Below are 26,582 nucleotides of genomic sequence, written 5' to 3'. Positions count from 1 at the left end.
AACTGAACTTTGCGTCACTTTGAAACTGGTCATTTACCCCTAGACGACGATAGAGCTTGATTGATCCTGTTATCCTAATTCTGTGTACATGTGTGTTTATCATTGCTGAACTGTTGCATTTATTATCCGTTTGATTAGAGTACTGAGTTGCTTGTTTCTTTAATAAAACTTTCTTAGTTCTAGTAATCCAGACTCCAACTGAGTGATCCATTTCTGCTGGTTTGGCAGCCCAGTACGGGGTACGTAACAATCTCCTCTGCACCCTTTCTATGGCTTCCATGTCCTTCCAGTAGTGAGGCGACCAGAATTGAGCACAGTACTCCAAGTGGGATCTGACCAGAGTCCTATATAGCTGCAACACTACCTCTTGGCTCTTAAACTCAATCCCACGATTGATGAAGGCCAATGCACCATATGCCTCCTTAACCACAGAGTCAACCTGCGCAGCAGCTTTGAGCGTCCTATGGGCTCGGACCCCAAGATCCCTCTGATCCTCCACACTGCTAAGAGTCTTACCATTAATACTATATTCTGCCATCACATTTGACCTATCAAAATGAACCACCTCACACTTATCTGGGTTGAACTCCATCTGCCACTTCTCAGCCCAGTTTTGCATCCTGTCAATGTCCCGCTGTAACCTCTGACAGCCCTCCACACTATCCACAACACCCCCAATCTTTGTGTCATCAGATCAGCAAATTTGCTAACCCGTCCCTCCACTTCTTCATCCAGGTCATTTATAAAAATCACAAAGAGTTGGGGTCCCAGAACAGATCCCTGAGGTACACCACTAGCCACCGGCCTCCATGCAGATTATGACCTGTCTACAACCACACTTTGCCTTCTGTGGGAAAGCCAGTTCTGGATCCACAAAGCAGTGTCCCCTTGGATCCCATGCCTCCTTACTTTCTCAATAAGCCTTGCACGGGGTACCTCATTCAAATGCTTTGCTAAAATCTATATACACTACATCTACGGCTCTACCTTCATCAATGTGTTTAGACACATCCTCAAAAAATTCAATCAGGCTCGTAAGGCATGACCTGCCTTTGACAAAGCCATGCTGACTATTCCGAATCATATTATACCTCTCCAAATGTTCATAAATCCTGCCTCTCAGGATCTTCTCCATCAACTTACCAACCACTGAAGTAAGACTCACTGCTCTATAATTTGCTGGGCTATCCCTGCCTACTTTCTTCAACAAGGGAACAACATCCGCAACCCTCCAATCCCTCGGAACCTCTCCTGTCCTCATTGATGATGCAAAGAACATTGCCAAAGGCTCAGTTATCTCCTCCCTCGCCTCCCACAGTAGCCTGGGGTACATCCCCTCCAGTCCCGGTGACTTATCCAACTTGATGCTCTCCAAAAGCTCCAGCACATCCTCTTCCTTAATATCTACATGCTCAAGCATCTCAGTCCGCTACAAGTCATCCCTACAAGCGCCAAGATCCTTTTCCGTAGTGAATATTGAAGCAAGGTATTCATTAAGTACCTCTGCTATCTCCTCCGATTCCATACACATTTTTCCACTGTCACACTTGATTGGTCCTATCCTCTTGCTCTTCACATACTTGTAGAATGCCTTGGGGTTTTCCTTAATCCTGTGCGCCAAGGCCTTCTCATGGCCCCTTCTGGCTCTCCTGATTTCATTCTTAAGCTCCTTCCTGCTAGCCTTATAATCTTCTAGATCTCTATCATTGCTTAGTTTTTTGAACCTTTCATAAGCTCTTCTTTTCTTCTTGACTAGATTTACAACAGCATTTGTACACCACGGTTCCCATACCGTCTCAGTGGCCTACCATCCTTTCCCCCTCTCATTGGAACATACCTATGTCGAACCCCACACAAATATCCCCTGAACATTTGCCACATTTCTTCCATATGTTTCCCTGAGAACATCTGTTTCCAATTTATGCTTCCAAGTTCCTGCCTGATAGTCTCATATTTTCCCTTACCCCAATTAAATGTCTCTACCTTGTCTGTTCCTATCCCTCTCCAATGCTATGGTAAAGGAGATAGAATTGTGATTCCATGCCTAGAAGGGCACATCTAGTGGGTCATTCGAATACGTAGAGCAGTCACGTCATATGACAGCGCGCCATTCACAGCTTGCTTCATCCTCAAGCAATTTCTCTCAGACAGTTTAATGCCCCCTTTGCGGCACAAACAATGTAACAGTTTCTCCAACCTGAAAATGTAGTAAGACAACTTCTCTTCTTCCTCCTGGAGCGTGTGCCTAAACTTCATCATCAGATCGGCTACACTTTCAGCAGTGCCAAGAGCATCTTCCACAGCTTGCAGGTAATTAGCTGACGTGACTAATGGATTTTCTGCTGCTGGACCCTTTTAGCTCTCTACCAGTCTCTGTTTTTTCATATTATCTGAGCACTGCCATTCATCCAGAAACTAAGTTGACTGCTCATATTCTTCTTCTCCATTGGTGTGGACTTGACCCCAGGCTACAATAACTGCGTTTCTCCCCAGATGCACCTTGGCATTTATCATCCAGTAACGTAATTGCCAAAACCAGCTACAAATTTAAATCAACTGCTGAAGGACCCATTAGACCTTTCACATCAGACAACTTTTTCCCCCTCAGCTCGCAGTAACGAGAACAACTTGTTTTTAAAGTGTCTGCCCTCAGTTACATGCTCCTTTCTCTAAAAATATAGACTGCTCATGCCTCCACTTCTCCAGAATTTCCCAACTTATCAGGCAGCGCGACTTCAGTCACGTCACTGCTAGTCTGAACTGACACGACATCTTTACCAGCCAATTCGTCAAAACGCTGTTCAATCAGCGTAACTTTCCCCAAAACCTTTAGAGAAATTAGCACTCCTGAACACCCATTCATCAAGGGGTTAGACATCTACCTTGCTCAAAACACAAGCATCATTTGTGAATAATCTCTTTAAATTGCACCAACCCTTAATCACTGCAGCGTCCATAATAAGTACCTCAGTCACTTTCCCGGATGCTAGTTTAAACACAGGCTTAAACACACAAACCACTTATCAATTCTTAACAGCAATTACATGGCATTCAGCAAATCCTGGACAAGCCCCTCAACGTAGTCCCCTCATCAGGCTCGTGTACAAACTTGGCTCGTTGCCTGCCCCACTAACAACCACAGGATTCGATGGTGAGAAGGCTATCTTTCCTAAACTACAGACGTCTATGGTCAGTACGATTTGGCTTTCAACCAAATAGGTACATTGATGTGGATAGAGAATTGGTTAGCAGACAGGAAGCAAAGAGTGGGAATAAACAGGACCTTTTCAGAATGGCAGGCAGTGACTAGTGGGGTACAGCAAGGCTCAGTGCTGGGACCCCAGTTGTTTACAATATATATTAATGACTTGGATGAGGGAATTAAATGCAGCATCTCCAAGTTTGCGGATGACACGAAGCAGGGTGGCAGTGTTAGCTGTGAGGAGGATGCTAAGAGGATGCAGAGTGACTTGGATAGGTTGGGTGAGTGGGCAAATTCATGGCAGATGCAATTTAATGTGGATAAATGTAAAGTTATCCACTTTGGTGGCAAAAATAGGAAAACAGATTATTATCTGAATGGTGGCCAATTAGGAAAAGGAGAGGTGCAACGAGACCTGGGTGTCATTATACACCAGTCATTGAAAGTGGGCATGCAGGTACAGCAGGCGGTGAAAAAGGCAAATGGTATGCTGGCATTTATAGCGAGAGGATTCGAGTACAGGAGCAGGGAGGTACTACTGCAGTTGTACAAGGCCTTGGTGAGACCACACCTGGAGTATTGTGTGCAGTTTTGGTCCCCTAATCTGAGGAAAGATATCCTTGCCATAGAGGGAGTACAAACAAGGTTCACCAGATTGATTCCTGGGATGGCAGGACTTTCATATGAAGAAAGACTGGATGAACTGGGCTTGTACTCGTTGGAATTTAGAAGATTGAGGGGGGATCTGATTGAAACGTATAAAATCCTAAAGGGATTGGACAGGCTAGATGCAGGAAGATTGTTCCCGATGTTGGGGAAGTCCAGAACGAGGGGTCACAGTTTGAGGATAAAGGGGAAGCCTTTTAGGACTGAGATTAGGAAAAACTTCTTCACACAGAGAGTGGTGAATCTGTGGAATTCTCTGCCACAGGAAACAGTTGAGGCCAGTTCATTGGCTATATTTAAGAGGGAGTTAGATATGGCCCTTGTGGCTACGGGGATCAGGGGGTATGGAGGGAAGGCTGGTGCAGGGTTCTGAATTGGATGATCAGCCATGATCATAATAAATGGCAGTGCACGCTCGAAGGGCCGAATGGCCTACTCCTGCACCTATTTTCTATGTTTCTATGTAATGTTCTGATTAAAGAAACCTCGATTTGAGCGAATGCTGCATAAATACTGCCCATACATAATAGTCAGTTGTCAAGAAATAACAAATCATATATATAAAATTATAAAGTACTTTTACGAATTTCAGCTATATCTAACAGCTAGGAGGAAAAAAGAAAAGGGAAAAAAATAAATAAAAGAGCCCATTACAGTTAAACCAGTCTAAACGTGCACAGCATTGGAGCTCATCTTGAAGTTCTATTCACACACTGGACCCACTGCCTGCGTGAAAGCACACACCACATCCTGAACTTTGCTCAAAATCCATCTCGAGCAAATGGGCATGACGTCAGGATTGAAGGACATCTATTTGGAACTGAGATACAGAGAAATTACTTTAGTCACAGGGTGGTAAATCTGTGGAATTTGTTGCCACGAGCAGCTGTAGAGGCCAAGTCATTGGCTGCATTTAAGGACGAGGTCGAAAGGTTCTTGATTAGCTAGGGCATCAAAGGGTATGGGGAGAAGGCAGGGGAGTGGGGATGACTGGAAGAATTAGATCAGCCCATGATTGAATGGTGTAGCAGACTCGATGGGCTGAATAGCCTACTTCTGCTCCTATATCTTATGTTCTTATGGGTGCTCTCTTCGGGAGTATTGGTCCTTCCTCCTTGGAGCCATTCATCTGCACAAAGCATTTTGTGCAGCAGGGATGCTCCTTCCCACAGTATCCTCAGCCACCTTCCTTCCTGTCCTCTCCACAGCTCCTGCCAGAAAAAAAATCCCCAAACTACACTGCCACAAATATCTCTTCGTCCCACTCTCTCAAACTTTCTCCCGATTCTGCCATCCTGGTTGGCTGACACAACATTCCTAAGTTGAACATCATATTCCTTACCTTTTGGCTGAAACCAAAACATCCTAAAAGCAGAACACATTGCTTTTACAGAACTATTAAAATGGAATGCCTATAACACAGCAGTGAAAATCTTAACCAGGGCATTACATAGGTCATGTCTAACCAATCTTGTACAATTTTTTGAATAAGTTACCAGGAAAGCGGATGAAGGCAAGGCAGTGGATGGTGTCTAATGGACTTTGACAGGGTCCCGCTTGGGAGGCTGGTCAGGAAGGGTCAGTCACTCGGCATTCAAGACGAGATATTACATTGGATTCGACATTGGCCTTGTGAGAGAAGCCAGAGAATGGTAGTAGAGGGTTGCCTCTCTGACCGGAGGCCTGTGACTAGTGGTGTGTTGCAGGGATCAGTGCTGGATCCTTTGTTGCTTGTCATCTAAATCACTGATAATATGGTTAATTGAATCAGCAAATTTGCAGCTGACACCAAGATTGGGGATATAGTGGGCAGTGAGGAAGACTATCATGGCTGCAGAGGGATATACATCTGGTGGAAAAATGGGCTGAAAATTAGGAGACAGAATTTAATGCAGACAAGTGTGAGGTTTTGAACTTCAGTAGGACCAACCAGGGTAGGTCTTACACAGTGAACTGTAGGGCACTGAGGAGTGTGGTAGAACTAGGGTATCTGGAATACAGGTACATAATTCGCTGAAAATGGTGTCACAGGCAGATGTGGTCATCTACCCCAGAAGGTATTTGTCACATTGGCCAAATCAATGTATTGAGTACAGAAGACAGAATGTTATGTTGAAGTTGTATAAGACATTGGTGAGGACTAATTTGTAATGTTATGTGCAGTTTTGCTCACCACCCTACAGGGAAGATACAAACAAGCTTGAAAGAGTGCAAAGAAAATTTGCAAAGATGTTGCCGGCTCTGGAGGACTTGAGTTATAAGGAAAGATTGAAAGAAGGACTGTATTCTTTTGAATGTACAAGACTGAGAGGAGATTTAATAGAGGTATACAAAATTATGAGGGGTATAGATAGGGTATATGCAAGCAGGCTTTTTCCACTGAGGTTGGGTGGAACTTAACCCAGAGGTGATGGCTTAAGGGTGAAAGGTGAAAAGTTTAAGAGGAACACGAGGGGAAATTTCTTCAGTCAAGAGGGTTGTGAAAGTGTGGAATGATCTGCCAGCACAAATGGTCAATGTGAGCTCACTTTCATTGTTTAAGAGAAGTTTGGATAGGTACATGGAGGGCTATAGTCCTGGTGCAGATCGATGGGAGTAGGCAGTTTAATTGATTTCAGCATGGGCTAGGTGGGTCAAAAGGCCTGTTTTTGTGCTGTACTTCTCTACGACTTGGTGTTGTGGGGTAATGAGGACAGTTGTCCAAGACTACACAATACAGGTCAGAGAAGTGTTAGCAAATGGAATTTAGTTCTGACAAGTCCAAGGTGATAAATTTTGGGAATCATTTGGGGCTGGATGTGTACAGCAAATAGTAGGGTGCTAAGGAAAGTCAAGGAACAGAAAGACTGGCAGATCTAAGCTCATGCTTCCCTGAAGGTGGTTAGGCTGGGGAAGAAAGTGTACAACATGCTTGCCTTCACAGTTTGGGTCCCAGAACATAGAAATTGGGATATTATTATGCAACTTTAGATAGCACTTGGGAGTATTCTGTGCATTTCTGGTTGCCACAGTGGATGTGATTGTTTTGGAGGGATTGCTAATAAGATTTGGACTGGAGAAGTTTAGAAAAGAATGAATAAGCTGGGCTTGTTTTCCCTGGAACTCATGACTGTGGTGGTTGGGGACAGCTCAAACACCATCTATAAATTCACTATTGCCATTACACTCTCAGATGGTGATGAGGAGTTTTACAGGAATGAGCTTGTGGGGTAGTATCATCATACATCAGTCATAATAAAACTGGCTTCTCAGATTAGGCTAAGGGGTGACCTGAGAGAGGTTTGAAAAAATATTATGAGATGCATAGATTGAGCTGATGGTCAGAATCTCTTCTCCATGTTACAGATGTCCAAAACAAGAAGGCTTAGCTTTAAAGTGAGATTAAGGAGTGTTAAAGGGGATCTGAGGGGCAAGTATTTTTATGCAGAAAACGGCTAAGGAGACAAACAGCACAGAAACATTTTGTCGGATTGAAACTCTGGATCAGATGTTTTGTTTGGGTAACAGAAGGGATGAGTGGATATGGGAAGTGAGTAAATGCTGGTGGAACTATTTACTAACAAGGACTATCATGGCTGACTGGGCGGAATGGTCTGTATCGGTGTTGTGAGAGCTCTCCGTTGGTGTGGAAAGTGGATTGTGCTCATTCTCAGCTCTGTAGCCCCATCTAGTGGGAGAAGAGGAAAGTGAGTTTTGGTCAAAGGCAGTACATAAAGTGTAAAGGAAAACAAAATGAAGGTTACTTCAGATATAATGCAGAAAAAAAAACAATAAGATAAAGAACATAATAATTTTTAAAAAACATTAGAATGCAAAGGATAGCCCATTTGAGAAGCTAACAAAGCACTGACTTCGAAGTCCAAAAGTTCAAAGTAAATATTATCAAAGTACATACACATTACCATATATAACCCTGAGGTTCATTTTCTTGTGGGTATACCCAACAAATCTATAGGATAATAACTGCAACGGAGCCAATGAAAGATCGCCCAACTAGGGCACTCAACCAGAGCGTAGAAAACACAAACAGTGCAAACAGAAAAGGGACTAATAATATAAACAAATAAGCAATAATTATCAAGAACATGAGATGAAGAGACCTTAAATATGAGCCTATTGGCTCTGGGAACATTTCAAAGATGGGGCAAGTGATGTTGAGTGAAGTTATCCCCTTTGATTCAAGAGCCCGATGGTAGAGGGGTAATAACTGTTCCTGATCCTGGTGGTGAGAGTCCTGAGGCTCTTGTACTTTCTTCCCGGTGGCAGCAGTGAGAAGAAGGGGTTCCCAAATAATGGATGCTGCTTTCCAGTGACAGCAGTTCATGTAGATGTGCTCAATGGTTGGGAGGGCTTTACCTGTGACGGACTGAGCTATATCCACTACTTTTTGTGGGATTTTCTGTTCAAGGGCATTGTAATTTCCATATCAGGCAGTGATGCCACCAGTCATTATGTTCTCCACTACACATCCATAGAAGTTAGTCAAAGTTTTAGATGCTAAATCTCCACAAACTCCTAAGGAAGTAGAGGCACTGCCAGGCTTTCTTTACAATTACACTTACGTGCTGGGCCCAGGACAGGTCCTCTGAAATAGTAACACCTTGTTAACCTTCCCTAGCAATGATCCCCCAATGAGGACTGGCTCATGGACCTCTGGTTTCCTTCTCCTGAAGTCTACAATCAGTTGCTTGGTCTTCCTGACATTGAGTAAGGGGCTGCTGTAATGGCCCCATTCAGCCAGATTTTCAATCATATATGCCAATTCATCACTACCTTGGATTTGGCCAACGACAAACTTGAATCTGGTATTGGAGCTGTGCTTAGCCAGTCACAAGCGTAAAGCACGTAGAGCAGGGGAACGAGCACACAGCCTTGTGGCACACCTGTGTTGATGGAGGGCACTGAGGAGATGTTGTTGCCAATCCAATTGCACAAGGAGGTATTGAGGCCAAGGTCAGCTTGTTGCTTAGTTTTGAGGGGATGATAGTAATGAGTGCTGAGCTGCAGTCAAAGAGCATCCCGATGTATGCATCTTTGCTATCCAGATGTTCCAGGCTTGAGTGAAGAGCCAACGAAATGGTGTCTGCTGTGGACCAGTTGCTCCGGTAGGCAAATTGGAGTGGATTCGGGTCACTTCTCAGGCAGGAGTTGATATGTTTCATCACCAGCCTCTCAAAACACTTCATTACTGTGGGTGTGTGTGCTACTAGGTGACAGTCATTGAGCCAGGTCACCATGCTCTTTTTGGTCACCAGTATAATTGAAGCCCGCTTGAAGAAGGTGGACACCTCAGACTGCTGAAGCCAGTGGTTAAAGATCTCAGTGAACATCCCAGCCAGTTGGTCTTTAGTATTTGGCCAGGTACCCCTTTTGGGCCAGATGCTTTTTGTGAAGGCAGCGTGCACATCGGCTTTAGACAGAAACCGTTAGATCATCAGGAATTATAGGAGTTGTGATGGTTCCTCCACGTTTTAGCGATCAACGCGAGCATAGAAGGCATTGAGCTCAACTGGAAGCAAAAACCTTGTCTCCCATGTCGCTTGTCTTAACTTCATAAGAGGCGACAGTATTCAAGCCCAGCCACAACTGTCAGGCATCCTTTGTTGATTCAAGTTAAAAGGCCTGAACAAATTAGATATGGCAAAGTTATTTCCCATGGTAGGGGATTCTAGGACAAGAGAGCACGATTTCAGGATTGAAGGACGTCTATTTAAAACAGAGATATGGAGAAATTACTTCAGTTCAGGGATGGGCAACCTGCGGCGCATTGGATGATTAGAAGTGGCGCATTGCACCCCAGTGATAATAAAAAAAAGTAAGCCTACTGATGCAAAAAGTATTAACCAAAAACCGATTTGTAGAAAAAAAAAATCTGTAACAGGAACTCAAGTAGCTTAGAGCTAGAAATGGGTTTTAGTGAGAATAAATATAAAAGTTAACAATTATTTTTAACGATTTTATTATTTCGTGCACATCTTTTGGCAAATGTAATATTCTTTCACATTAATCTGTTTTCAATTTTAAAAATTGTTCAACGAGTCAAACTAGGAAAGAAGGACTTTTGTTCTGCAGTCGTTCCATAACTGTTCAATAGACGTTTGATACTTGTTTGATCCTGAGGCGCCGGGCGTCTGCACCAGCGGTGTGTTGCAGGTTTTTGCCAGTCAGTTTACAATTGACACTCGTGCGCTACGGAGTTGTGCTTTGTTCGTCCTTTGTGAATCTATGGAATTTGTTGCCAGGGGCAGCAGTGGAGGCCAAGTCATTGGGTGTATTTAAGGCAGAGATTGATAGGTATCTGAGTAGCCAGGGCATCAAAGGTTATGGTGAGAAGGTGGGGCAGTGGGACTAAATAGGATAAAATGGATCAGCTCATGATAAAATGGCGGAGCAGACTCGATGGGCCCAATGGCCTACTTCTGCTCCTTTGTCTTATGGTCTTATCTCTCTGATCCTTCACACCGCCTAGAGTCTGACCATTAATATTATATTCTGTCTTCAAATTTGACCTACTGAAATGAACCACTTCACACGTATCTGGGTTGAACTCCATCTGCCAGTTCTCAGTCCAGTTCTGCATCCTATCAATGTCACTCTGTAACCTCTGCAACCCTCCAGACTATCCACAACATCCCCATCATGCAGTATCATAAGAGCATAAGAAATAGGAGTAGAATCAGGCCATTCAACCCATCAAGTCTTCTCTGCCATTCCATTATGGCTGGTTTATTATTCCTCTCAACCCCATTCTCCTGACTTCTCTCCGAAACCTTTGACACATTGACTAATCAAGAACCTATCAATCCACTTGCATACCCAATGTCTTGGCCCATTATGTTTTCCCCAATTTCCCTTTTAACTTCATCCTTATTCTTCCAGGCAGGAAACTTACTAAACTGTGTCTGATAAGAACTTCTTTAATCTGCCTTACCATTTGTGTACCTTAACATCCACACGTGGCCACACCACCCTCTCTGTGTGCCAAACACGTTTACCCGAATTCCTTGAATCTCTTTCTTGAAAAGCAGCAAATTGTTTTACCTTCCAGACTGCTGCAGTCAAATCACTGTTTATTTATATATTTGGAGATACAGCGTGGAACTGCCCTTCCGGTCCACCGAGCCACGCTACCCAGTAACCCACTAATTTAACGCTTGCCTAACCACAGAAAAATTTACAATGACCAATCAATATACTAACTGGTAATTCTTTGGACTGAGAGAGGAAACCAGAGCACCCGGAGGAAACTCACAAGCACTTGATTATAGTTGGCCACTGGTGGTATGCAAACTGCAGTCAGGATTACAGAAATAGAATGGATAGCATTTGACTGTTAGGTGCTCCAAGTTGGGGGAACACAAGTTCACCAAAGCCACCACATCACAGCACCACAGAGAGTTTATCATGAAACACAGATCTCCTATTTTTGCCTTTTCCACATCAACAGTTCGGTCCATTCTGTGTATTGAGAAGCTTTTGGGGTTGATTGCTGTATCTGGTCTTGCGAGACCATGGATCTGCGCCTGGAAAGTCTTCACTCTCTAGGGCGCAGGCCTGGGCAAGGTTGTATGGAAAACCGGCAGTTGCCCATGCTGCAAGTCTCCCCTCTCCACGACACTGATGTTGTCCAAGGGAAGGGCATTAGGACCCATACAGCTTGGCACCAGTGTCGTCGCAGAGCAATGTGTGATTAAGTGCCTTGCTCAAGGACACAACACACTGCCTCGGCTGGGGCTCGAACTCACAACCTTCAGATCGCTAGTCAAATGCCTTAACCACTAGGCCACGTGTATCTGGTATGCCTGGTGAAAGCCACATCTCAGTCAGACATGGAATACAACGAGATTTCAATTCTCTCTGATACAGCCCTCAGGTCCTTAATTTTGTTCTCCAGCAAATGCATATTTGCCAACAAGATGCTGGGTAGAGGAGGCCTTATCCCTCCGTGTTTTAGTCTGGCTTGTGGTTACCCCCCTCCTGCCTCACCCTTGCTCATGGTGATGAACCTTCGTCTTTTTAAAGGTGCCAAGCCTGTATGGTCCATGGAGTCCTTGTGTCAAGTATCAGATATGAAGACCATTGAGTTGATTTAAAAGTTCATTGCTTGGAGGGGAGTTATGCTGCAGATTGCAGTGAGACCAATACAAGAATAGTATTTTTAAGAAATAATTTGGAACAATTGCCTGCAGCACACAGAATGTCACCAATGATCATCAATGCCATTTTGAGTTTGAGGAGAGAGAATACAGAACAAATCAAGACTAGTACATTATTGGGAATTTTCCCCAATTGAAACAATGCACCCGTTACTCTGCTATACCACTAGAGTCCAGGTTCTGCTGCAGTGGTCTGACTACCCATGTTTGTCTGTAACCTCCCAACAAGAATTTCTCATCTACACCTATGCCCATCAATAGTGCATGCCCTCAATTTCTAAGCATGAACATCTACCTGTGCTTACCTGAGGGCACACCTGGTGGTAGTAATCTTCAACAGACAAACATTGCTGAGGACATGAAGCCAGTATCCTGGCCACGGTATCGCATTTCCTCCAATCAGCAGCCGCAGCCTCTGCACTCTGACCTCCTGCCACTCCAGCTGTAAATTCACAAGCAAGTTACAACTTAGCACACAGCACAACTCAGAACACAGCTGTGACATGGCCAGAGCAGCCCAGGGCGAAGGGGAGGGAGGGCGGGTGGAAATGGCAAAGGGGTAGCAAGGAAGGGATGTGTAAAATAGAGGGAAGTAAAGGAGAGCAAGGTGAAATTGAAGGTGGAGGGTAAGAGATGTGAAGGAGTAAAGGAAAGGGAACTCCTCACTCCCACATTTGGAGACACACTGATGCCCTCAGTCCTAATCAATTGGGTCTCTGTACCTTCCTCTGCATCTGGACCTTTGACTTCTTCACCAGGAGACCACAGTCTGTGCGGATTGGAAATAACACCCCCTCCTCGCTGACGATCAACACTGGTGCCCCTCAAGGATGTGTGCTGAGCCCACTGCTCTATTCTCTCTATACCACGACTGTGAGGGTAGGCACAGTTCAAAAAGCATCTATAAATCTGCTGATGACACAACTATCGTTGGCAAAATTTCAGGTGGTGATGAGGAGGCACACAGGAGCAAGGTAGATCAGCTGGTTGAGTGGTGTTGCAACAGCAAGCTTGCACTCAACATCAGTAAGGCCAAGGAATTAACTGAGGACTTCAGCAAGTACAAGTCAAGGGAACACACACAAGTCCTCATCGAGGGACCATCAGTGAAAAAGGTGAGCAGTTTCAAGTTCCTGGGCATCAACATCTCAGACGACCTATCCTGGGCCCAACATATTGATGTAATTACAACAAAGGTACAACAGTGGCTGTATTTCATCAGGAGTTTCAGAAGACCCGGTATGACAAATATCTACAGATGTACCATGGAGAGCATTCTGACTGGCTGTAACTCTGTCTGGTATGGAGAGGCCACTACACAAGTTCAGAAAAGGCTGCAGAAAGTTGTACACTCACTCAGCTCCATCATGGGCAGTAGCCTCCCCAGCATCAAGGACACCTTCAAAAGGTGATGCCTCAAAAATTATTTCACACTTTATTTATCTGTATTCTTCTGATACATGAAGTGTGAAAGAGAGGCAAGAGTGGATGATGAAAGCAGTAGGCCAGGCAGCACCTATAGGAAGAGGTACAGTTGATGTTTCGGGCCGAGACCCTTCATCAGGACTAACTGAAAGAAGAGACAGTAAGAGATCTCTCACTGTCTCTTCTTTCAGTTAGTCCTGACGAAGGGTCTTGGCCCGAAACGTCGACTGCACCTCTTCCTATAGATGCTGCCTGGCCGGCTGCGTTCACCAGCAATTTTTATGTGTGTTGCTTGAAATTCCAGCATCTGCAGATTTCCTCGTGTTTGCGTGGCAAGAGTGGATATTGGACTGCTGGAAAACAATGCTGGAGAAGTAACAACGGGGGACAATGAAAGAGCGGATGAACTGATTGAGTTTTTTGCATCAGTCTTCACCGTGGAAGCCACTAGCAGTATGGAGGAAGTTCTCAGTGTCGGGGGCATGAAGTGTGTGAAGTTACCACAACTAGAGAGAAGGTTCTTGGGAAACTGAAAGTGGATAAATCACCTGGACCAGATGTTATACACCCCAGAGTTCTGAAAGGGGTGGCTGAAGAGATCATGGAGGCATTACAATGATCTTTCAAGAATCACAAGATTCTGGAATGGTTCCAGACAACTGGAAAAATATGGGTCACTTCACACTTCAAGGAAGGAGAGAGGCAGAAGAAAGGAAACTTTAGGCCATTAGTCTGACCTCAGTGGTTGGGAAGGTGTTGGAGTTGATTATTAAGTTTGAGGTCTCAGGGTACTTGGAGCCACATGATAAGGCAGGCCATAGTCAGCATGGATTCCTCAAGGGAAAATTTTGCCTGAAAAGTCTGTTGGAATTCTTTGAAGGAATAACAAGCAGGATAGACAAAGTTGATCAGTTGATGTTGAGCACTTGGATTTTCCAAAGGCCTTTGAAAGGTGCCGCACACGAGGCTGCTTAACAAGCTACGAGCCCATGATATTACAGGAGAGATTCTAGCGTGGATAAAGCAGTGGCTGATTAGCAGGAGGCAAAGAGTGGGAATAAATGAACCTTTTCCAGCTGGCTGCGAGAGACAAGTGGAGTTCCACGGGGATCTGTGTTGGAACTGATTTTTTTACATTATATGTCAAGGATTTGGATGCTGGAATTGATGGCTATATTGCAAAGTTTGCAGACGATATGAGGATAGGTGGAGGGACAGGTAGGTTTGAGGAAGTAGAGAGGCTACAGAAGGACTTAGATTAGGAGAATGGCAAAGAAATGGCCGATGGAATACAGTGTTGGGAAGTATATGGTCAGGCACTTTGGTAGAAGAAATGAAATGGTTGACTATTTTCTAGTTGGAAAGAAAGTACAAAAAACTGAGATGCAAAGGATCTTGAGTGTCCTTATGCAGGATTCCCTACAGGTCAATTTTCAGGTTGAATCTGTGGTGAGGAAGGCAATTGCAATGTTAGCATTCCTGTCTAGAGAACTATAATATAAAAGTAAGGATTTAATGTTGAGACTTTATAAAGCACTGGTGAGGCCTCACTTGGAGCACCGTGAGCAGTTTTGGCTCCTTATCTTAGAAAGGATGTGCTGAAACTGGAGAGGGTTCAAAACAGGGTCACGAAAATGATTCCAGGGTTGAATGGCTTGTCACACGAAGAACGTTTGATGTCTTTGGGCCTGTATTCACTGGAATTCTGAAGAATAAGGGGTGACGTTATTAAAAGGTGAAGGGCCTTGATAAGAGTGGATCTGGAGAGTCTAAAACCAGAGGACACAGCCTCAGAATTGAGGGGTGTCCTTTTAGAACAGAGATGAGGAGGAATTTCTTTAGCCAGATGGTGAATCCGTGGAATCCGCTGCCAAAGGCAGCTGTGGAGGCCAAGTCTTTACGTATATTTAAGGCAGAGGTTGAGATTCCTGATTGGTCAGGGCATCAAGTGATACCGGGAGAAGGCAGGAGATTGGGGCTGAGAGGAAAATTGGATCAGCCATGGTGAAATGGCAGAGCAGATACAAGGGGCTAATTAGCCTAATTCTGCTCCTATATGTGATGGCCTTATGGTCTAAAAGGGCGACATCCACTTTGAAGGACCTCATCACCCAGGACATGCCCTCCTTTCATTGTTACCGTCAGGGAGGTGGCACAGGAGCCTGAAGACAAACATCCAACCTTTTAGGAACAGCTTCTTCCCCTCCACCATCAGATTTCTGTATGAACAATGAACCCCTGAACACTACCTCATTATTCTTTGTCCTCTCTTTTTGCACTACTTATTTAATTTATATTTATATGTGCTTATTATAATTTATAGTTTTTATTACTATGTATTACAATGTGCTGCTGCCCCAGAACAACAAATTTCATGGCATATAACAGTGACGTTAAAGCTGATTCTTACTGTAGTCAGTGACTACCCTCACTAACACTGGGCACCAATCCCACCTACAATAAATCTTGAAGAGCTGCACTAACCCCCAGATGTTGAACCACTCCCACCCACCTCTGTTCCTGGACCAGTAATATTCAGGACTGATCTGACCACTTACCACCAGCTCCTTCTACAATCCCTCTCACCACAGCTTGCACACCGTGAGGCTTCATCAGGGCCTGGGACAAGAACTGGCCACAGAGACATCGCAGCCAGGCTGGAGTTTGGGGGACAGTTTGTGTGGTGCCTCCTCTCGCCCTGACCACCTGCAAACAAACAAAATACTCAGCTTAGCAGCAACAAGTTACCAAACAATGCACCACGCTCCCGGGGCCGCCCGCCTGCTACACGCGCCTGGAGCCACCTACCATCAGCTCTCTCGTAAAGCAGGCTCCACCTGCGTGCTCTCATTTTTGTGCATCATAAACTACCCCGTCAGCCAATGCATTATCAACTTCCAGCTCACTGAAGGCCAGACTAAGCAAGGATGGTGAATATCCTCCCATGACACAAGTGAACACAGGCTGGCTCTTATTGTCCATCCATGACTACCCCAGAACCAAGCAGCATGCCAGGTCATGGGCTGGTTTCCTGTCATGTGGAATACTAGGCCTCCTTCTCCGAAGGATATAGTGAACACAAATCAGAGAGGATCTCAGTAAAATTATGACAAAGGTGTCTGTTTGGCCCATTACGTCTGTAACTTACAGATAGAGCTATCCAACCTAATCTCGTCTTCTCACACTGGGTTTGTATCTCTGCAGGTTTGATGGATTTCAAGTACACAACTAATTACTTTTACAAAGTGAGCAAGATTTCTGCCTGTTACAAACTTTCAGGCTTTGAGTTCCAGGCCATCTACATCCTCTAGGTCAGTGATTCTCAACAGGGGCTGTTATGTGTCCTAAGGGGGAGTTAGGAGGAACAGAAGTTGTTGGGAGGCATCCAAGATTCTTTGGGTGGTGGGGGGGAGGGGGGTGGCCAGCAGCACCCTAACTTGAGACATGACACCTGACTGACCATTAGGCACTTGCAAAAAAAAAAGGATAAGGCACTGGAACACAGGAAGAACCACAGCTCTGAAGGCGGTGAGCGCTCATCTGAAACTCAGCAATCTCATCTGAACTTAACAACCAAACACGTCATTGCGGATACATAAATTAGCAACCAAGGTGCCCAACAGTTCCCCCTGACTCATGGCAGAAATAAGTTCTTACAGTCTAACAGCTGGTAAGTTAAGTACACTATCTCAACTTTCTCTACAGATCAATGGAAAACAAGTCACGCAATGGTACAGCGCTGGCCAGAACCAAACAGTGAAAGAGAGCCAATCAGTGAACCTGCCGATCCACAGGATTCTCGAGTATTCAAAGTGACCTTGGCTTCATGTGCAAGGTCAGGAACCAACTTTGGGGATTATGAGGCCTTAACGTGACTGGTCAATTGCGCTAACTGGAATAGTACAAAGGGAGCTTGCAAAACACCAGCTCTATCCCAACTCACATTCAGATTCCAATCTGAATCCTTGTCAACTGCTGTAGTCATCTTCATCGTCACCTCGCCGATCCTTTGCATGCCGTTACCATCGTTCCATCCAATAGGCATTCCCAGTTTGTGTTAATTTTATATTTTATTTTAGCCCCCTGTTAATGATGGACAATACATATGGTGCAATCTCTACGAGTCTGACCTTGAATTCTAATCCTGCTAAGAAACAGAAACTACAGAAAGTGCATCAATACAATGATACACACCTGCCTTCTATATATTGGCAAGACCCGACGCAGACTGGGAGACCGTTTTGCTGAACACCTATGCTCTGTCCGCCAGAGAAAGCAGGATCTCCCAATGGCCACACATTTTAATTCCATATCCCATTCCCATTCTGATATGTCCATCCATGACCTCCTCTACTGTCAAGATGAAGCCTCACTCAGGTTGGAGGAACAACACCTTATATTCCATCTGGGTAGCCTCCAACCTGATGACATGAACATTGACTTCTCTAATTTCCGTTATTGCCCCACCTCCCCCTCGTACACCATCCGTTATTTATTTATTTACTTATTCCCCCTTTCTTTCTCTTTTTTTCTCCCTGTCCCTCTCACTATATCTTCCTCTGATGCTCCCCTCCCCCTTTCTTTCTCCTTAGGCCTCCCATCCCATGATACTCTCATATCCCTTTTGCCAATCAACTTTCCAGCTCTTGGCTCTATCCCTCCCCTCCTGTCTTCTCCTATCATTTTGGATCTGCCCCTCCCCCTCCCACTTTCAAATCTCTTACTAACTCTTCTTTCAGTTAGTCCTGGCGAAGGGTCTCAGCCTGAAACGTCCACTGTACCTCTTCCTAGAGATACTGCCTGGCCTGCTGCGTTCACCAGCATTTTGTGTGTGTTGCTTGAAATTCCAGCATCTGCAGTTTTTCTCGTGTTTACATACCTGGAGTATGGTTTTATTCCATTCCCATTAGATCAGCCAAGTCCCATGTGTCTTACTTGTAAAATGTACTGTCTAATCAACCATCAAGATTGCAGGAACACTTTCGTAAAAGACACCCTAAAAAGGCTACTTATAGTATTACTCAATTCCAGAAGATGAAAGAAGCATTTGAAAAGCATTGCACACCAGGGTTATTTGCCAAGAAAACTAAAAAAAAATCCTTGATAGTGGTTTCATTGCTTCTAACATTTCCAAAATGATAGCAAAGTGTGGAAAATCTCACACAACTGGTGAAAGATTAATAATGCCTGCGGTATCAGAAGTGCTCAACACTGTTCTCAAAATGGATACCAGTATTTTAAAATCAATTCCTCTGAGTAACAATTCTGTAGCTCGACGTATTGATGAAATGAGTGAAGACATCCAGTATCAACTATGCACAGAGCTACTAAGAACAGGATTTGGGATCCAACTGGATGAATCTAGTGTGCGAGACAATAAGGTATTGTTAATGGCAGATGTATGGTTTATCAAAAATGGAAAAGTTTGAGGAGAATCTCTTTTGTAAAAAGTTAAAAACAAATCAACAGAGAATCAATCTACGACACTCAAAATGAGGATAAAAGTATTCCAATTAGGAACATGAGATCTTGTGCACCAAAAGGAGCACCATATATGACAGATTGCTATGCTGGTTTAGTGGCATTTATGAAAAAAGAAATTCCAAGTCTCTTTGCAATCCATTGTGTAACTCATCATCACCAGCTCACAGCCAAAAACCTCAGCCTGCAACCTTTATCAAGCACGACTATTGCAATATCTGCTAACAACAAAATTAAAGTTCATCCATTAAGTAACAGGCTATTTATGCCAATATAACAATGAAGAGTTTGAAAACTTGCTTCTTCACACTGAAGTGCATTGGCTGTCAAAAAGCTGCTGCTTAAAAGATTTCTTTGATCTTTTTGAAACTGGTTGAACTTTTGCTCAAAGTCGACAAGAATTTGGGAAACAAGATTGAACTTCTACATGCTGATCTGGTATACCTAGCAGATCTGCATGACAAAATGAACATTTTAAATATAAAAGTAGGGTGAAAATTTCAATTTAATGCAGGAAAAAAAGCACAGTGTCCACTTTTATCAGAAAATTTGACAAGTACAAGCAAAACATTTGGAGAAGAATGTTCTAAGTTTCTCTGCATGGGAAGTATGGCAATCTCTTTCACAGATGGTGATTTGCAAGATTACTGCTTACGCCTGCAGTCACTGAAGGATTTTCAGAATTAATTCAGGATTTGAACAATCTGGAAATTCCGGACTGGGTAATTCACCTATTTCTTTGCAAGGTGGAAGAACATGAAGAGCTTGCAAGAAGAAATTGAAATTCAGAATGATGAAGCAAAAATGTATTTCAAAAATGTCAGCTTTAGTGGTATATGGCTACAATGTCATACAAAGTTACCTTGTCTTTGGAGAAGAGCCAAACTGCTCTTCATTGCATTTCCATTCTCCTACCTTGTTGAAGGAGGCTTCAGTGTAGTGAACCACATACTCACAAAAAAAAAACAGAATCTGCTTGGATATTGTTGTGCTTGGAGACTTAAGGCTTTTACTGTCATAACTTGAACCAGATATTTAAAATGTTGCAAAAAACCATTAAGCTCAAGGACCACATTGATATCGAAGCTGCTGTACAGCTGACAGGTATTGTGCAAGCTATGTTTAAAGACAACTAAAAATTTAAAGCAGAATCATTTTTCTCATGATGGCATATGGTAGCCATGTTTTTATACCATGGGGACACCATAAAGTATAGAATTGAATTGATTTTATTCCTTACATCCTTCACATACATGAGGAGTAAAAATCTTTATGTTACATCTCCATCTAAATGTGCCATGTGCAATCATAGTAATTTATAATTTATAATAAAGAGAACAGTCAATGAAATATAGAGTACACTCAAATCAGTGTGAGTTTACCAGTCTGATGGCCTGATGGAAGAAGCTGTTCCAAAGCCTGCTGGTCCTGGCTTTTATGCTGTGGTAGCGCTTCCCAGATGGTAGCAGCTGGAATAGATTGTGGTTGGGATGGCTTGGGTCCTACAGGCCCTTTTTACACACCTGTCCTTGTAAATATCCTGAATCATGGGAAGTTCACAACTACAGTTGCCCATTCTTCCAATCTATCCAAGTCTCTCTGCAGACTCTGTTTCCTCAGCACTACCAGTCCCTCCACCTATCTTCCTATTGTCAGCAAACTTAGCCACAAAGCCATCTATTCCATAATCCAAATTGTTGATGTACAACGTAAAAAGAAGCGGCCCCAACACAGACCCCTGTGGAACACCACTGGTAACCGGCAGCCAACCAGAATAGGATCCCTTTATTCCCACTCTTTGTTTCCTGCCGATCAGCCAACGCTCTATCCACGTATGTAACTTTCCCGTAATTCCACGGGCTCTCATCTTGTTAAGTAGCCTCATGTGTGGCCTCACCTATTGTGCCGGTGTAACTGTATGTACTGCATTTCGCACCCTGGCCCTGGAGGAACACTGTTTTGTTTACCTACATACATGCGTACGGTTCAATGACAATCAACTACATCTTCAACTTATAAAGCTGCATCGTAATTTCCCTGCTCTTTAATTCTCTGCCCTATAGAATACGGGAGGTTTCCCATGTATCATCTTCACGGCCCTTGCTGGCACTTCCAGGAATACCTAGACACAGATGCTGAGGAACCGCTTTTCTCTTAATTGATCGTAACACAAGAGTAGGCCATTCACCCCTAAGTCTAGCCCTCCATTAAATATAACCATTCCTAGTCATGCTAGCCTCAACTCCTCTTCACTGCATCCCAAATAATCTTTAATTCCAATATCTTTTAGTTAATTACCTATCTCCACCTTAAATTTATCCTCTCATGATAGTACAATAATTCCCATAAGCGCATCACCCTGCACTTGCTGGGATTAAATCAGTACCAGCCCAAATCCTACAACTATCTTCCTCACATCGACACTTTTCCTCACTTCTTCCTGCTTTCAAGGACGTGAAGACACATTGCAAAGTCCCTCCACACACACCACCCAAGATCCTCACATTCTCTTGCCTCCTTGCCAGGAGTAATGTGATTGGGAAGAAGGCAATACATTACTCACTGACCTTGGATTAAACCCTTTCAGCAGTTTTCTGCCCAATTGATGAGTCCATCTAAATCGTCCTGCAGTGCAATGCTTCCTGTCTTATTGTCACACAGCCAATTTGCATCATCTGCAAATTACTTTATCATTCCCCTCACAGTGAGGTCCAGATCACTATTATCAATTACATAAAGGCAGGGATCCATGACTGAGCTCTGTGGTTCCACACAGATAACTGCGTTCAGTCACCAAAACACCAATTAACCAATATAAGTCACAGGAGCAGAATCAGGCCATTCAGCCCATCGAGACTGCTCTGCCATTCCATCATGGCTGATTTATTATCCCTCTCAACCCCATTCTCCTGACTTCTCTCCAAAACCTGACTAATCAAGAACATTTAACTTCATCTCTATTCTTCCAGGCAGGAAACCTTACTAAACTGTGTCTGATAAAAACTTCTTTAATCTGCCTTACCATTTGTGTACCTTGACATCCACACGTGGCCACACCACCCTCTCTGTGTGCCAAACACGTTTACCCGAATTCCTTGCATCTCTTTCTTGAAAAGCAGCAAATTGTTTTACCTTCCAGACTGCTGCAGTCAAATCACTGTTTATTTATATGTGCTGAATGGTCCTTCCAGACCACCGAGCCACACAGGAAAATTTACAACCACCAATCAATATATTAACTGGCAATTCTTTGGACTGTGAGAGGAAACCAGAGCATGCGGAGGAAAGCCACGTGCATACGGGAAGAGCGTACAAATTCCTTCCTGACGGCGCTGGAATTGCACTCTAAACTCCAAAGTCCTGAGCTGCCTAACTGCCACACGACCTTGTCAGTCTGTTCAAATTCAACAACCCAATTTGGAAACTTTATTCCAATTGTACATGTGCTATTATGCTAAATCTAAATGAATTAATCAGTGTGATGAACCTGCTCTCCCCGTGATTTTCCTGCGATTTGCACAACCTTGTTCTCCAAAACAAAATCCAGATCTGCACATCCCCTTCCCAGTATTATTAATTGAGATACAGTGTGGAATAGGCCCTTCTCCAGGACGGCTTAGCACTGGCTAAAGAAAAAAAATCTCAACTTACAATTTAAGAAATGGTTGTCCTTTAATGGTGAGAAACCTTTTCCATACAAGAGGCACACGGGTTTAAAGCAGGGGATTTGGAATGTAGTACCTGGAAACGTGGTGAAGGAAGATAAACTTTCTAATAGTATTTGATCAAATATTTGTATCACCAAATCACAGAATGTTCTGGATCTCAATCACGTGCTGGCCATCAGGATTAGTATGCACGGGTAACTGATAGCTACTCAGGCTGTGTGAGCTGAACAATCTGCCTCTGTGCTTAATATCACGGGAAAGGCCAGTATTGAATGTTTGCAGTTCTTACCTGCCTAGATCCTCCCTGAAGAATCAGCAGTTCCTTGATGACGTTCGGCTGATATACTCTATCCAAAATCCTCTGTAGAGCTTCCTGACATCCCTGCTGCTCAGCCTGAGTGAGGCCCTGACAACAACATACAAACTTTGCATGTATGACATAGAACATGGTTCCATGGGATATAACCTTAAGCAAGCAGTCGCCCCAATCAACAGTTTCCTATTGCTCTCCTTTCTCTGGACAGCCTGCAGAGTATGGCAGGTTAAACAAAGCACACTGCAACTCCGCAGTACAAAGGGAGCTGAGAGAACAGGACTGCTCTCACTGCCTCCATGTCCTGCAGATGCCAACACCCTGCTCAACCACTCCAGCCCCCTCTCAACTGGGACCTCCAGACAGAGATCAAAACACGTTAACCAAAGCTCAGACTCTAGACACCTTCCAACAGGTTAAGCCTTGGACAACAGTATCCATCATCAAGATCATGGCATGCTCTCTTCTTGTTACTCCCATCACAGAGGACGTATAATGTATGCAAATGATTTGGACAATGTAGGGATCATGATTAAAGTGCTTGTTGATGATATGAATGTTGGTCGTGTGGCTGAGGGTGAAGAATAATCTTGGGGCACTATCAAAAGGAGGAGGAGACACAATAAATAGCAGATTACCTCAAGGTGTTGAAGAACAGAGAAAACTCAAAGTGCAAACCCAATGATCCCTGAAGGTACATCAGGTGTGTACAAAAGCACATGGAATAATCACCTTTATTGGCTCAGTCAGAGAACGTTAGCACAGCGACACCTTACCAGAATAACACTCAACACTGTTAGGCCACTTGGAGTACTGTGCTCAGTTCTGGTCATCTCACTACAGGAAGGATGTGGAAACTATAGAAAGGGTGCAGAGGAGATTTAAAAGGATGTTGCCTAGATTCGGGAGCATGCCTTATGGGAATAGGTTGAGCGAACTCGCCCTTTTCTCCTTGCAGTGATGGAGGATGAGAGGTGACCTGATAGAGGTGTATAGGATGATTAGAGGCACGGATAGTCAGAGGCTTTAACCCCAGGGGTAAAATGGCTAACATGAAGGGGCATAATTTTAAGGTGCTTGGAAGTAGGTACAAGGGGGATATCAGAGGTAAGTTTTTCACACAGAGAGTGGTTAGCACGTGGAATGCACTGCCAGCGACGGTGGTGGAGGCGGATACAGAAGGGTCTTTTAAGAGACTCTTAGATAGGTACACAGAGGTTAGAAAAATAGAGGGCTATGCGGCAGGGAAACTCTAGGCAGTTTCTAGAGTAGATTACATGGCTGGCACAACATTATGGGCCTAAGGGCCTGTAATGTGCTGTGGATTTTCTATGTTTCTATGTCACAGCTCCAGTACAAAGCTCCATTCCAGTTACCAAAATGGAAAATTGTGACAACACTAAATGGTGTCCAGAAAAAAGTCCATGGGAATTGGAGGGGAGGGGAGGGGAGGGGGGGGAGAATGGGATATAAATGTTAGTGTATGGGTGCTTGATGGTTACTGTGAACTCTAGAGAGATGAAGGGCTGGTTTTCTCACTGCGTAAGGATTTGCAAAGAAGGTGTCAGGGTTACAAAATCACATAAACACATTAGTCAGAAAGTTGTTTCCTTTGAAACGATGGAAACTTTATGGAGGTCTACAAGATTATTTGCAAAACGAGCCACCAGCAGCAGGAAAATCCTCCCAGCTTCAGGAAAACAGATGTAAAATAACCTTCACCTCTGGCCATTTCAGCAGAGAGTGTCTCAAGAGGGCTGATTACTATACCTTCTGAGATGCACAGTGTCCTGGTGAACCTTTCTCTGACACCAACTTGTGCTGACTTTTGTTTGGCGAATAACTCAGCTGGCACAGACTGGCTATCAGGTCTCCCAGGTGCCTGCTGAACACAAGGCTTTCCAGGGATGGATGCTCAGCAATGGTGAGGAGCGACTGGGTGATGGTGTACAGTCGCCAGCTCCCGTCAGCAGGCACCGAGTCACGAACCACCTTTTCAACTGTGGCTGCAAACTCTGACCTACAGCCAAGGGGGATTCCCACCCCTGGAAGCAGGTACGGGCAGATCCCAAGAGTGACGACAAACTGTAGTGCAGTCTGTACCGTTTTCTGCTGTGATATACTCAGAGTGTCAGGTGACAGTGGTGGTGCACACTCCGGGCTCTTGGGGTTCGGTTTTGGGGGTGTGAATTGTACTAACACATCAATCATTGCCTGCTTCAAACACAAGAGAAGCAACAGTACTTCAGCAACAAAACTCCACACGATTTCGTCACCGCTCAGAGGCCAAGCTAACCGGGTCACTACACAAGTCCTCAGCTGCCCCAAAGCCAGCCTGCCTGTATCGTGCAGCAACTTCTCCCGGAAAGCAGAGAGATTACGTGACAGAGTCTGCAGGAGCACATCCTCTCGGCTGGCATGCGACACGACAGTCACTTCTGGAAATGAACACAGAGGAATACATCAGTTGCGAGATATCTGACAGGAGCTTGCCCCAAATCATATCCCCAAATTCCTGACGATAACAAGTAAACATCAGAGAAATCTGCAGACACTGCAACCGAACGTCAGGCAGCATCTGTGGAAAGAAAGGCGAATGAAACCCGCGAACGAGCACAGGGTTGGTATGGGGATCCAGAGTGCACGGCGGGGGCGAAGAGTCCCGAGGTTGGGGTAAATCCACGACCACCCCCGGTTCTCATACCTCACCGACCTCGCCCGACTGCCCATTGATCTCACTCACCAGCTGGCACCATCAGCTCCTTCAGCGCGTCTATCACCGTCTGCAGACTAACAGCCGCCATCATGCCCACCATTGCGCCTGCGCCACGCGAGTGTGCCGTCGCTTCGTTTCTTCGCCAAATGCGCCGTAATAGCCGACGCGTGAATGACGTAACAGTTCGGTCAATTTTGCGTCTGCGCCATCTTAGTAAAGGAAGTGGAAACATTGGCGTTCTGGACGTCTCTTGTTCTACTGAAACCCCCAATACTGGGTGACAGGACTTCTCTGTTGTATTGAAGGAGCCTCAACCTCAATATAGGGGGTTTCAGGTTCAGGTAACCCAATTATCTGAGTTCCTTACCCATTCCCACCAGTCAACTTCGTTCTCTCTTGAACAAACTTCTTCATGACTTCGCAATCAGCCTCATTCTAACTGATATATTTATTGTCTACGTGCACTGCGCGCTCTTCAACACTTCAATTTGCATTCTGTTATTGTTTCCCCTTGCACTGCTCCGATGTCCCACCCTACTACTTGTAAAAACGTCATCCCCTTTTCAAACATTCCACCCTGCAAAAACTCATTTCAGGGGGGTAGCACCATCAATTTGCGGGAGAGGTGGGATGTCTGCAATAGAGTAGCTCCTTAGCACCTAACCAGCTAGTTTAAATAACGTTAGCTATGCTAATGAATGAATGACACCTGTTAAACTCACCTCAACATGTCTCACAGTCTTAACCCACCATGGGCAATAGAAACGTCTCTTGCAAACAGTGCAGCGAGCAACACTGTCATTATTTTGACCCCTATTAGGCAGGGGTGACGTACATTTTATATTTTTTTTGGAACACTCTGCAATCTCTCTCTCTCCCCCTCTCTCCCTCTCTCCCTCCCTCTCCCTCTCCCTCTCAAAACAATTGATTTCCGGGATATTGTATATAATTTGCG

The 26,582-nt window shown here is 44.4% G+C and overlaps 1 protein-coding gene across 1 annotated transcript in view; it reads right to left on the bottom strand.

The window, feature by feature from the left end:
• Positions 1–25,731, bottom strand: part of tango6 (transport and golgi organization 6 homolog (Drosophila)) — a 165,303-nt gene extending 139,572 nt beyond the window's left edge. Inside the window, exons 1-5 of the mRNA XM_063067293.1 lie at positions 25,655–25,731; positions 24,682–25,349; positions 22,888–23,004; positions 16,008–16,155; positions 12,330–12,466 (exon numbers count right to left, since the gene is read on the bottom strand). Coding sequence (XP_062923363.1) covers positions 12,330–12,466; positions 16,008–16,155; positions 22,888–23,004; positions 24,682–25,349; positions 25,655–25,727 — 1,143 coding nt within the window. The 5' untranslated portion in view covers positions 25,728–25,731. The remainder of the gene's footprint in view (positions 1–12,329; positions 12,467–16,007; positions 16,156–22,887; positions 23,005–24,681; positions 25,350–25,654) is intronic.
• Between the last annotated feature and the right edge of the window lie 851 nt (positions 25,732–26,582).

Source organism: Mobula hypostoma, chromosome 14 (genome assembly GCF_963921235.1).
Source record: "Mobula hypostoma chromosome 14, sMobHyp1.1, whole genome shotgun sequence".
NCBI classification, from domain to species: Eukaryota; Metazoa; Chordata; class Chondrichthyes; order Myliobatiformes; family Myliobatidae; genus Mobula; species Mobula hypostoma.
This window is presented reverse-complemented; position numbering and strand designations above follow the sequence as displayed.